This window comes from Lolium rigidum, chromosome 2, assembly GCF_022539505.1.
Source record: "Lolium rigidum isolate FL_2022 chromosome 2, APGP_CSIRO_Lrig_0.1, whole genome shotgun sequence".
Classification (NCBI taxonomy): domain Eukaryota; kingdom Viridiplantae; phylum Streptophyta; class Magnoliopsida; order Poales; family Poaceae; genus Lolium; species Lolium rigidum.
This window is the reverse complement of record NC_061509.1, coordinates 276,019,414-276,032,911: the sequence shown is the minus strand read 5'-3', so window position 1 is coordinate 276,032,911 and position 13,498 is coordinate 276,019,414. Positions and strand designations below refer to the sequence as shown.

At 48.6% G+C, this 13,498-nt stretch overlaps 2 protein-coding genes across 2 annotated transcripts; one reads left to right on the top strand and one right to left on the bottom strand.

Annotated features, from left to right (window-relative positions):
- Positions 1-7,445: 7,445 nt before the first annotated feature.
- Positions 7,446-8,642, top strand: LOC124690987. The gene is made up of 3 exons (XM_047224289.1): positions 7,446-7,904; positions 8,021-8,173; positions 8,256-8,642. The coding sequence occupies exons 1-3, from the start codon at positions 7,446-7,448 to the stop codon at positions 8,640-8,642; spliced, it is 999 nt and encodes a 332-aa protein (XP_047080245.1).
- Positions 8,643-9,459: 817 nt separating this feature from the next.
- Positions 9,460-11,283, bottom strand: LOC124688858. Its single transcript, XM_047222478.1, has 3 exons — positions 10,375-11,283; positions 10,145-10,300; positions 9,460-9,983 (listed from the first exon to the last, which is right to left on the bottom strand). Exons 1-3 carry the CDS (start codon positions 11,281-11,283, stop codon positions 9,585-9,587), a joined length of 1,464 nt encoding a protein of 487 aa, XP_047078434.1. The 3' UTR covers positions 9,460-9,584.
- Between the last annotated feature and the right edge of the window lie 2,215 nt (positions 11,284-13,498).

Genomic DNA, 13,498 nt, shown 5'->3' with positions numbered 1-13,498 from the left:
GATTCAAATCTCCAAAAATATTCAGACTTTGTCATTTTTGTGTAGCTCGGAAAACAAAATATTTGTAGTTGAGATTATATACGTTAGTGGAATACATCATTATCTACTTTTAAAATTTTGTTCCATAATTTTTTGAAATATATAAGTATAATTTTCGAATTTTTTAATACACTGAAAGGGCTGGTGCCCATGATCCAAAAGGACTTTTCGCTATAAAACTCACTATGGACGTTGGCAACTACCCGAGACAATAACTAAAGTAACTATACCACCAAGCAGTGTATATTCTTCATTCAGTGGGCACTTGTTGACTGCCAAAACCCACCGGCGGGCAGTGGCCTTGTTAACACTGTAGAGCCGGGGGGAGCCTAGAGCTGCGGCTGGCTGAGACCCCTCCGAGCGACGGCCCGCAATGCTCTTCTGGTCACACGCGGCGTTGCGAAGTGCAAGGGCGTGCCACCTGACCTATACCTGGTCAGGAAGGTGATGAGGATGCCTCGCTTAGTTTCCTGCAGGGCATACATGTAAACGTTAAATACGAGCCTCGATCGGCTCTCGGGTTATCTCCGTGAATCGGCTCAAAGAGCCGATCCACCCATGATCCGTACGGGGTGCACGAATACTTGGTGGTCCTGCTTGATCAAGATGAAGCTAATGAGATCTACGACGATTTAGGGTTTTCACCGCATAATCGGATCATCCTACTCCAGGTTGGGCCTTGCGGCCACGCACGGTGCTCGTAAGCCGATCCTAAACAAGGCCAGAAAACCAACATGAAGTTGATCCTAGGAACATCCCGTTTAGGACTTGCGAACGCCACCCTACGTGCCACCGGATCCTCCCCCCCCCATTGTAAGGCCTAACTATTGCAGATATTAAACTAATCCTTGTAGAACAAGGAGCAATCGTAACGGATCAGATCTACTAAATAATGATCAAGCGGGTGCCGCCCCCACACCTAAGATAGGCGTGAGGGCGGCTAGATATGCAAGGGTTGCACTACGTAAGCATGCTTAAACGAAGAACAATGCTAACCCTAACACATCTAATGATAACTACGTTGCTCGCCATCAAAAGCGCTTCAAGACGAGCAACGCATGAACAACGTGGCTTGTGCTGCCTAGATCGCAAGATGCGATCTAGGCAGCATGTCGCTACCTCGATAGAAACCCTCGAGACGAAGGAGTTGGCGATGCGCCGAGATTGGTTTGTTTTTGGGGTTGAACGTGAGTTGTTGTTTATTCCATAAACCCTAGGTACATATTTATAGTCTCAGGGACTTTCTAATGAGGGCGTGCACTAAACCGTGCACGAGTAAGATTCTATCTCTTATCTAAAATAATAAACTACTAAATAAAGATACACGGGCAATTCAGCCCAAAACCCTTCGTGCCAAGCCGCCTTAGAATTCTTCCACATGTAATCTTCCAAGCCCGGCCCACCTCTGGATTTGTCTAAAATCTGGTGATAACACATGCCCCCTCTGGTTTTGGAAATAACATTTCCAAAATCATTATGCTTTCCCTTCGAAGGGTCATGTCGCAGCAGAGAGCAGAGCCGTCACGAGCATCCGTCATCATTATGCCCTGTCTTCTCAGCTTCTCTAAAAATTCTGACAGCTTTAGCATCGATCCCTTGGAAGCTGTAATGGCATTAAACCTTCACCAGATTTCTCATTATTTAACCGTGCCGACTGGTCAGCTATCGGCACCAAAAAACCCTCTCCTCCTGTAGCAATGTCTTCCTCTTCCTCTTCCTTCTCAAAACTCTTCCCCCAATCTTCGCCGAAGAAGAAGAACGAGGACAGCCTCCATCCCGCAGTGAATCCCTTCTCCTCCGACAAGGAGGAGAAAGAAGGAGAGGCAGCCGAAGGCCAAGGCCTCCCTTCCGCCCAGCTCCCGCCGAAGAAGCGCCCCCGCATGTGGGCGGACAGCGAGGACGAAGATGATGACGAAGAGGAAGAGGAGGAGGATGACTCCTCCTCCTCCATCGGGTATCCGCCGACCAAGCGCTTCCGCTCCTGGGCGGACAGCGAGGATGATGATGATGACGAGGAGGAAGAGGCTCCGGCCAAGGGCTGGGGCAGCAGCGACGAGGAGCTCCCTGGGAGCAGCGCCGACGACGTCGACGGCAGCGATGACGAGGACAGTGACGACTAGTAGCATAGGACTAGTAGTAGTAGTGCACTAGGCACCAGATCCCTCTTTTGAGAGCCATCGGCTCTTTCTTGTAAAGCCGCTCCTTGGAATTAATGAAATTGTTCTTTCCATTCAACCTTTAATTGCTCCAATTTCATTCCTTCCATTTGTCATGCTAAGACCGATAGCAACGCGTCGGCCTTCTTTCCTTTTCGTGCAGCAACAGCACAGTCCAAACCCTCGTACTCGCACTGACGGCTTTTCTTTCCCGGCTTCCTCCCTGAGACGACCATGATGCAACCGCAGCCGAGACAAAGCAGAGCTGTATGGACCTAAGCTCGATCATGTCTGAGGGAGCTCCTTATGCCGAGCTAGCCGATTTAAACATAAATCGGCTTCCCAAAGCAGAGAGCCCTCAAGGTGAGCTGCCCCCCGAGTTTCTTCAGTTCCTGCCGGCCAGATAGGCTCCTTTCCTTTGATGGACCTGATGCAATCCATCCTTGACCTGACATTGTTCTTGAAGAAACCTCCCTTGAGTCGATGGCCATGCATCGGCTGTTATATCCTTAAGTCGATGCCTGCTGCATCGGCTGTGCTCGAAAATTTTCGAATTTTCACTTTTATTACGGCCGACCTGTGCATCGGCCCCCATATTCCAATACCCATCACCAGAAGATGAGATGCTTCTTATCTACCTGGGTGCCCCCCCGAGCCGATTCTGTCAAGGAAATTGATGGTATCGGCTCTGTTGGATAACATGTTGAACCCAGGGTAAAGGTAGGTGAGGATAATTTTGGCCGATTGCTGGAATCGGCCTCCACGTTGCTTGCTCGTTGAAGGTTTTGTAAGTTCCCTTCGTAAATTTTTTGGGGCCGATCACAAGGATCAGCCTCTCCTGGTTTGCTCATTGGTTTGATCTTGCTACTTGGTCAGGCCGGATGAAACCAACCCAACCTCTGACTTGATGCGCTTGCTGTCGTCCACCTTGAGTGCTCCGTAGAGTCGTGGAGGGCTAAGCTCTGTCGGCAAGACGAGTACCATGTTTGTGCCAGCCGATGTCTCATCATCGGCTTTCCTCTCTTTAGGGCGCCACTCCATTTTCCGTGGACGACCCTCTTCATCCAGGGTTCGCTGAACCTTTGCAGCCGCATCAGGCCGTGCCTTCCTTAGCGTATGCAGGTACAACCTTTCGGCTTCCTCCCGGCCGCGCAATCGCGGAACCCTGCGCTTTTGGGAACGGCTGAGTCCGTCAGGGCACCACCTTGGCCGGTGGTACCTGTCTTCTTCCACTTCCCCTCGTCTTCGAATCTTCAAGATCTGCCCAACGAGGTGACTCAGCCGCGTTTGCTTTGTGGCGGGAGAGGCCCTAGGCGCTCGAACACGGACACGTTGGCTGCCTCCTTCTTTTCTGGTTGCATTCTCGGGCAATTGCCGATTGTGGGCAATCGGCTCATTCCTGAATCCCAAGCAAGTGCTCGAAGAAAGGGCAGTCCCGGTGTCCGGCGTTGTCATCTTGCTCCCCGATGCTTCCGTGGCACGGCGCTCGTGTTCCTCCTCATCGCGATTCTGCCGACGATATCTTCTCGGCTTCTCTAGCCGACGATCTCTTCTATCATCGTAATTGTGCCGTCGGCGTTGGTCATACTCGACTCACATATTTGTTGAGGAGGTGATCGAGAGAGGGTCGCCGATATCTTATATTCTTCACCTCTCCCTCCGTGACATAGCGCTTGCCATCATGACGGAGCCGATCGCGTGGAGCGGCCTCCTCCGTGTCCTTGCTATGAGAGCAGCCTGCCCTCATCTCCATCTTTGCCAGAGTGGCTTCCAGGTCCTACCATGTTGATGCTGAACGAGGGACCTGGCTGGCAACCTTCAGGGTAGATGATTTCTACCATGTTAACGGCGGGGAAGGGTTGGGTGTCGACCTTCATGGCGTACTGGTTGAAAATTAGCCGCCCCTTCTCTATCGCCGCTTGGATGTGCTGACGCCACACCCGGCAGTCGTTGGTGGCATGGGAAAGCGAGTTGTGGAATTTGCAGTACGGCTTTCCGTTTAGCTCTTTCGCCGTGGGGAACTTGAGACCTTCGGGAACCGTCAACTCGTTTCTCCTTGAGCAGGAGGTCGAAGATTTGTTCAGCCTTGGTTATGTCAAAATCAAATCCCCCGGGCGGCCCCGGTGGCTTTACCCATTTGCAGTGCCACAGGGGTTCCCCCGAGTCCACTCAGCCATCTGCTATCTCTTGGCCTCCCGCAGGCACTTCATCCTCTTCCGTATCGACCATAACTATCGCACGCTTGAACTTGTCTTGGTACAGGTCGGGGTGGCGCTGTTCATATGCCGATAGTTTCGAACCATGTGCGCCAGCCGAGGGATAATCTGCTTGGGAGGCCATGTCCTTGAGCTGTGTTGCAAGGCCTGCTACCGCCAACTCGATCGCTTCCTTTTCGGTTATACGAACCGAATAACATCGGTTCCTAAGATTCTCGAAGCGCCGGATGTATTCTCGTCACCGTTTCCCGCGCTTCGACGTAGTTGTGCTAGATCGGCAATGCCGGACTCGGAAGCTTCCGAATGGTATTGCATATGGAATTGTTCTTCCAATTGCTTCCAAGACTCGGATGGAGTTTGCCGCGCAGAGGTGTACCATCCAAAAGCCGATCCCGTGAGGGACCGTGAAAAGAGCCTCACGCGTAGCTGATCCGACACCGAAGCCGGTCCTAGTTGGAGCCAAATATCGGCCGACGTGCTCGATGGAGCTGGAGCCATCCGATCCACCGAATTTGGAGAAGTCGGGGAGCCGATATTTAGGTGGCAGCGGGATCATCTCGTAATCATCGGGGTACGGCTTGGAATAGCCGATCGCCCTTCTTTTCGGCATCATGCCGAACTGGTCTCTCATTATGGTACTCGATCTGATCCGCCGTGTCGGCCGTAGGAGTTGCACTCGAAGATTCGCCGGGGTGGCGTACTTGGCCTGCCATGTTTGCTTTTCCAGCTCGAGCCAGCCTGCAGGAGCCGGGCTCGGGAGTTTCGTCGGTGTGGCGTATTTAGTTAGCCACGTCCGCTCTGTCGCCGATGTTCCTCCCGTCTTCGCCGGAGTCCCCGATGTTGTGGCCTGGTTTGTGAGTGCCCAGCCACCACAATCCGGCACATACATGCACGCGTATCCATGAGGGATCTCCTTAGGCGCCTCCATTAAGAACTCGGTAGTCACCGGGGTCGCCACCAATTCCGTAGACGAGGAATGCCGGTGTAGTCGGCACTTCAGCTGGTGCTGCCAACGCAAATGGCAGCGGTGGTCGGGACTGGAATGGTAACTCTCCTTGATGAGTCCCGAGAGCTGGTCCTGACGGCGAGTACTGGTGGCTCATGATCTCCTGGATCACGCGCAGAGCGACACGCTCCAACACGTTGACCAAGTTCTCAGAGTGGCGGTGTAGCGAGTGAGCCACCGTGTAGTTGATCTCCTCGCCGTAGACCCCCGGTGCGTTCCTCCGACGGGGTAGAGAGGTCTATTCCATCGAGCGCACCTTGCGGTGAGAACCCCTTCCATCCGATGCCACCGGAACGGGTTCTCCGAAAAGAGCCGATGAGGTCGGCTTCGAGGGTAGCCTTGATCTCGTTGTATTGCTTCTTGAGGTCGTCGCGCAGATCCCCGTAGGTGACCGGCGTGCCGTCCGCCATCTCGGATGTAGATGGCGATGTGGTTGATGTAGACGATTGTCCCACCGGGCGTGCCGAATGTGTTGACTGCCAAAACCCACCCGCGGGCAGCGGCCTTGTCAACACCGTAGAGCCGGGGGAGCCTAGAGCTGCGGGCCGGCCGAGACCCCTCCGAGCGACCGCCCGCAATGCTCTTCTGGTCACACGCGGCGTTGCGAAGTGCAAGGGCGTGCCACCTGACCTATACCTGGTCAGGAAGGTGATGAGGATGCCTCGCTTAGTTTCCTGCCGGGCATACATGTAAACGTTAAATACGAGCCTCGATCGGCTCTCAGGTTATCCTGTGAATCGGCTCAAAGAGCCGATCCACCCATGATCCGTACGGGGTGCACGAATACTTGGTGGTCCTCGCTTGATCAAGATGAAGCTAATGAGATCTACGACGATTTAGGGTTTTCACCGCATAATCGGATCATCCTACTCCAGGTTGGGCCTTGCGGCCACGCACGGTGCTCGTAAGCCGATCCTAAACAAGGCCGGAAAACCAACATGAAGTTGATCCTAGGAACATCCCGTTTAGGACTTGCGAACGCCACCCTACGTGCCACCGGATCCCCCCCCCCCCATTGTAAGGCCTAACTATTGCAGATATTAAACTAATCCTTGTAGAACAAGGAGCAATCGTAACGGATCAGATCTACTAAATAATGATCAAGCGGGTGCCGCCCCCACACCTAAGATAGGCGTGAGGGCGGCTAGATATGCAAGGGTTGCACTACGTAAGCATGCTTAAGCGAAGAACAATGCTAACCCTAACACATCTAATGATAACTACGTTGCTCGCCATCAAAAGCGCTTCAGTACGAGCAACGCATGAACAACGTGGAGCTTGTGCTGCCTAGATCGCAAGATGCGATCTAGGCAGCATGTCGCTTACCCGATAGAAACCCTCGAGACGAAGGAGTTGGCGATGCGCCGAGATTGGTTTGTTTTTGGGGTTGAACGTGAGTTGTTGTTTATTCCATAAACCCTAGGTACATATTTATAGTCCAGGGGACTTTCTAATGAGGGCGTGCACTAAACCGTGCACGAGTAAGATTCTATCTCTTATCTAAAATAATAAACTACTAAGTAAAGATACACGGGCAATTCAGCCCAAAACCCTTCGTGCCAGGCCGCCTTAGAATTCTTCCACATGTAATCTTCCAAGCCCGGCCCACCTCTGGATTTGTCTAAAATCTGGTGATAACAGCACTGTTGTTAGTAAATGATCAAATCAGGAGCAGCAAATATTCATATAAATAACAAACAAATAAAACCTAGGGATCGTAACTCGTAAGAAGTGTGTCTTCTTCTTCAACCTGCACTTGCACATAATAGAATCTAAGTTCTAGTTAACTAGCTTTGTTGCAACGAAACGATGACATTGTGAGTCTGTACCAGACGATATTAGGATCCATTTTCTTGTAATTTTCTTTCGCGGGAATGTTCATTGAACCGTATGATGCACGATTAATTGGTTTCTTGTTCACGATGTGCACTCCACGGTCCAGAAACATCCAAGTCAGTCGGTGTTGCCTTGGGACCAATCAGACCAGCCCAACTCTCAAACCTGACTACACAATGCACCCCTGGTGATATGGGCTCTTACGGTCATCTGTTCAAGTTATTTGTTAAATATTGTCCGAACACATTGAGTGGTCTCACGCGACTGAAGCTGGAGAATTTGAGGCTACTGGAGTCAGACTTCCATGAACTTTTCGGATTATTTAAGCAACTGGAGTTCCTACGCTTGGACAACTGTGGCATGAAGTTTCCGTCCTTGCTAGAAGTGGAACACCCACGACTCCGTGAACTTGCGATTCTCAGGAGTAGTTTTGAGACGGTGGATCTGAAGTGGCTTCCTGAGCTCAGAACGCTAACCTTTTCTTGTTGGCTACCTCAACATGATGATCCTTTATCTTTTGGTCATGTCCCGCTGCTCCACACGGTCAGCATTAGTAATAAGGCTGGCTTGTCGCACAAGATGCTCAAGTTAAGTGAATTTCTTCGCAAAACAACCTTGAGCAACCTGCACGTGAACTTCCAAAGTGAAAAGGTTAGTGATGGTTATGGTCTGGTTGATGATGCACGTAGATTTTCCTGGCCATGCCTTTATGAGGTTGTAGTCTTTAATTTGGGCAACATATTTTGCACTATGTCTATCTTTTGCAGATTTGGGTTAAACCTGAAGGCCTGAGAGAATTGTCGCAGGTGTTCAAGAAGCTAAGGTTTGTGAATTTGTCTGGCATTTCAGAAGAATGTGACTTGACTTGGACAATGTTCGTTCTGCATGGTGCACCTTTCCTCGAGGAGCTATGCATCAGGGTAAAGTCTTTCTACCTTTCCACAAAATCTTCTTCTTTTACATCAATGCATGCAAATGTTTGTCTGATAAGAAACATTGCAGGTTTGCGACTGTTTGGGGATATGGGAGAAAAAAGCGCTCACATGTAGCAAGGAGAGGAAGGACGCAGATGCAAAATGGGAAACGTCTGCATCTGATTTCAAGCACCACAACCTTTCAGTGCTCAGGATCATTGGGTTTCAGTCAGAAGATAAGTTTGTGAATTATATCACAGCTGTCATGGAATCAGCAGTCAATCTGAAGGAAATATACCTGCATGAGAAGCCAGTGTGCGAGAAGTGTATGTATGATCACCGGCCAAAGAATAGGTACCCGCGGACAAAGAGCCAGAGGACCTTGGTTATTAACAGTTTTGGCATGGATATGCGCCCGCTTTTAACTCTTCACTTCCCGAGTTTAAGAGAACAGTGTAATGGTTCTGCTGGGTGACAAGAAAACATATGTTATGGTCTTGATGAGCACTTATTTGTGTAGTTCTTATTTTACACTTCGTTTACATTTTGCAACGATGACTCTCAGTTAGTAACTGCATATTTTATTGGTAGTAAAATATTGCTAAGAAACTAAACTATTCTTTCTAAGGGTTCAAGTTTTCAGGAGAGCTCGCTATCTTAAATTTCAGTGAGCTCAGTATTACTTTTGCATGAATGTGATGTCATTTTTGTTTTGCATTTTCTAGTACGCCAGAATCTTCTATTGTTTGGTCAGCAATCAATTCAGATGTTTGCATGATGTTCCTTAAAAAACAGCTGTCTGCATGCTGCTTGTTATTTTGCTGTCCATGTAAACTAAATTATTATTGGTGCTGGAGAGAAATGCCATTTGTTAAAGTCATACGGCATGATACACATAAATTCAAATCCATGGGAAAAAACAAGCATCTGGAATGGGAAAATTTTGTTAAACTGACACAGAAGTTACTGCAACAATTGTAAGGTTGAGAAAGGGGACAGAAGACCTTCCAGATTAATGACATGCTCTCAAAGAACCATATCAACAAGATACACATTTACACATCACTGGATCAAAATCCAATATATATCTGCAAACTCTCAAACTTGGCATTAGCTAAATATATATATAGTTCAGCTTTCAGATCATAAATTCCCAAAGGACCATACAAACTGATGCACTCATCACTAACATGGCACACACAAAATTACAAACCTGGTATAACATTTACTTACAGTACCACAGGATTATGTAGTTCTTGAGTTAATGGCATTATTTGCAATAATGCCACGGTTACTTTTTACTGGTTTTGATTGATTATACAAGGAACTATGCGAACTGATATTAAATAAACTACCTGAAAAGCCTTCAGCTATCTTTTCAGGCACACAAAGTGATAAAGGTTCTTTAATGAAAACACTACGGTAATCTTGCCTTATGATCATCGCTCATTACAGAGAAGTCCAGGAAGTGAATCCTGGCACCTGATTCGATGCACTGGGTCATTAGTTTCCTCATTGAACACCTATGCTTCTTTGACCGCGGAAACATAATCGGCTTTAAAGGCTTCATGTGCTTGCATTTGTCACATGACAGTCTCCTATAAAGGTACACATACTTCAGATTGACCGCTGCATTCATGACACGCCTGACATGACTCGCCATGTAAGACTCGAAGCAGAAGATGATGAGCTTGGTAAGACGGTGGTGCTTGAAATTTGATGTAGGTGATTCCCACTCTACGCCCTTCTCCTCGATATACGAGCCTTCTCTCCTCTTATCCTTATCCATTTGCATTTCACACGGATGATCAATTACCTGCATTCCACCCATAGGACATAGGTAAATGGAACAGTTTGGTTTCGCTGCAGACATCTATCGGCCAAGTAAACCCCAGGTGTGTGCAACCATGCAAGGGAAATAATAACACAACAGCTCAAACAAAAAAATATCAGAAGAAGCTTTAGGTTCAAACAAACCGTCATGTAGAACTCCTCCAGGGATGGCGCAGCTTCCAGAATGAACATTGTCCATGTGAGATCATACCCTTCAGGAATATGACCTAGATTGACAATCTTTAGTCGGTTGAACGCAGATGCCAGCCTTTTGGTCAGAGACTCTGGTTGAACCCAAATCTGCAAGAATAAACACATGATAGGATAAGTAGAGAGCAAGTGAAGAAAGAACAAATCAGTCATCCCAGACTTACCTTTTCACATCTAAACCCCAACATCAGGTCCCGTACAGAGGTCTCACAAAGTAACGTACTTAACTTGATCATCTTGTGCCAACTAAGAGCAGCATTTTCGAGGCTCACAACCTCGAGCAATGGGACATGACCGAATGACAGCGGTATTTCTTCGAAAGACCTCCAAAACGCGAAGTCTGTCCGGGTGAGTCTTGGGAGCCACTTGAGTTCAACTTTGCCAAAAAGGCACCTGACCATACTGAGCTCACAGAGCTGCGCGTGCTCAACTTGGTGTGTTACCATACGCATTGTGCCGCAACGGAGAAAACCTAAATACTTCAATTGCTTGCAAGTGCCGAGGATGTTGGAGAGGAAGTCAGATTCAGAAAATATCAAATTCTCCAGGGAGAGGCGTGTCAGACCAGTAAATACATCGAGACACGCATAAAAGAATGACACGAACCAGGCCCCGTAGTTCAGATGATCCTCAAGCCTGCACTGTTTGCTTTCCTTCACTGTCAGAACTGTGAATTCGGCCTTCTCAATCTTGTGTGTGGCCATGGCATTGCCAATAGCGTGTCCAATGGATATGGGGACATTATCGCTCAAGTAGAACTCGGTGCTCAAGAGGCGGACGGTGTGTCGTCCACCCGGATCCCTGCGTGCCAGCATGCTTTTTGTCGCTTCAACCACGGCTGCATTCGTCCGAACCAAGTCATCACCAGCAGAGATATTGGCGCTTGACACCCCGTCTGGCACGAAATCCTTGGCATTTATCACGAGTCGGGAGAGCTCAGCAGAGAGCCCGCTCCACCGTCTAGAGAGGATGCAGGTTCTCGCAGCGTCGCGGACATCGAGTCGGTCGAGGATGCTGACCAGAATGTCGCCAGGCAATGCGCTGAGCCTATCCTCTCTACTGCGTTTCTGCATGTGGCATGGCAACAAAAATAAGTGTTTGTTTCATACCAAGATGCAATTTGGATCCTCAAATATGCAGTTCATATACAAGCACAAAGAAGTAATTTTGATGGAGTACAAGATTTACAAATTCGAAGATGTATTACTGTATGAAGGAAGCCATTTTGATTCAGCCTTGGAGATACAATTCTACATACTGTCGTACAGATGCAATTTTCATGGTTTTCCAGGTTTTTAAGAAGATTAGAGGACTATGTTGTCTCTGGAAGCAAAAGATGTAGAGGAAAAGAAACGACAAGGACTCACCCGTATGCTCGAAACGCATGGTTTGGCCGTCGATCTGCCAGCCGGTGGCCGTTTCGCCATGGCCGGGGAGGCTTTCTGAGGTCTTGGGAGTTGCTATGCAGAAGATCTTGTAGCGCCTGCGCAATGTGAATCTGGCACTCGATGACTTGTGAGTTACTGGAAGGGGGTCGAATTCGGAATCCGGGTTGCCTCATGGCATAGACGATACGACGGAGCACCGGCTGGCTGTACCAGGACGCGGCCAACCGCTACGACCTCCGCGTCTCCCAGTCCCACCTCGCCAGCGACGCGCTCCGCCTCGAGAATACCGAGCTCACCTGAATGTAGAGTTGTATGAAGGTACGGCTCACCGCTCCGAGCCGCAGAACGAATTCGACCCCCTTTCGGTTTAGACTACAGAAGGAGAAATCGAATCCTTCTGATTTCTGTCTCATAGTTTCCATCCAAGGGGAACACGAGCCGATGTATATCAAGTCCGGGCGGTCTCCCCTGCAGTCATCAGATTTCGGAGGAGACCAGCAACAAGTCCCAGATTACAACTTCTTCTGGGACCTCGGCAGATCCATGGAGCCATGGGGGTGAGTTCCTTGTCCGTTCTTTTCCTCTAGATCTTTTCTTATTCAGTCTCTGATCAAAGTTGCATGAACCTATTTATGGGGAAAATAGCACCTCCCCAGACGTCAGAAATCCTCTCCGGCCTCTCATCTCCAGCGACTGGCTGCCAGATCGATGGTGAGTTCATTCCTTGTCCTCTTTATCCTCTTTTCCTTTTACTAGATGCTCTAGCCTCTAACAATAAAAAGAAGATGGAATAGTAGTTAGAACTAGAACCTATTATGCAGAAAAATATTTAGTCTCTATCTGTTGGACCACATAAACATTGGCTTCTTGCATGTAAATTGTATCTCTGAGACTGAACCAAATCTGGCTTCCTTCTTAATTGCACTCGTCCGTTTGGAAAAATATACTGCACCCAAATTACATCTTGGTGATCGTACAGAAATTGCATCTCTGATGATATTGAAGTCGCATATTTGTGCAAGTGTGAAATCAGCTCTTACATTTGTTTCCATGTCAAATGCAGAAACGCGATAGAGATGATAGGCTCAGCTCACTGCCTGACGACATTCTTGTCAACATTCTTGACCGGCTCAATGCCCGCGATGCCGGAAGAACCAGCGTCATCTCCAGGCGGTGGAGTCAGCTCTTAGCCAAGCTCTCTCAACTGATAATAAATGCTCAGGACTTCCTGCCCGAGGGCTTGTCAAGCGACAACATGTCTGGTGACGACTTGGTTCGGGTGAATGCTGCTGCTGTTGAAGCGACAAAGAGCCTGCTGACACGCAGAAATCCAGGTGAACACACCATCTGCCGCTTGTCTACCACGTTCTACTTGGAAGATGATGCTCCCATATCCATTGGGCATGCTGTTGGCAATGCCATGTCGACACACAAGATTGAGAAGGCCGAATTCACAGTTTTGACAGAGAAGGATGCATGAGCTGAGCTACGGGCCACGGTTCGTGTTATTTTTTAATGAGTGCCTGCATGCATTTACTGGTCTAACAAGCCTCCACCTGGAGAATTTGATGTTTGCTGAATCTGGCTTCGTCTCAAACATCCTCGGCACTTGCAAGCAATTACAACATTTAGATTTTACTCAATTGTGAGACAGAGAGTTGGATGATCGCTCCAAGTTGAGCATGCACAACTCAGCTAGCTCTTAGTTTTATCGATTGCTGTATGGGCAAAGTCGAACTCAAGTGGCTCCCAAGACTCAGCCAGGATAAACTTTGTGAGTGGTTGGATGTGCTTCAAAGAACTACCACTATCATTTGTTCATGTCCCATTGCTCGAGGTTGTGAGCCTTGCAAATATTGCTCTCAGATGGCACAAATTGATCAAGTTAAGCACGTTACTT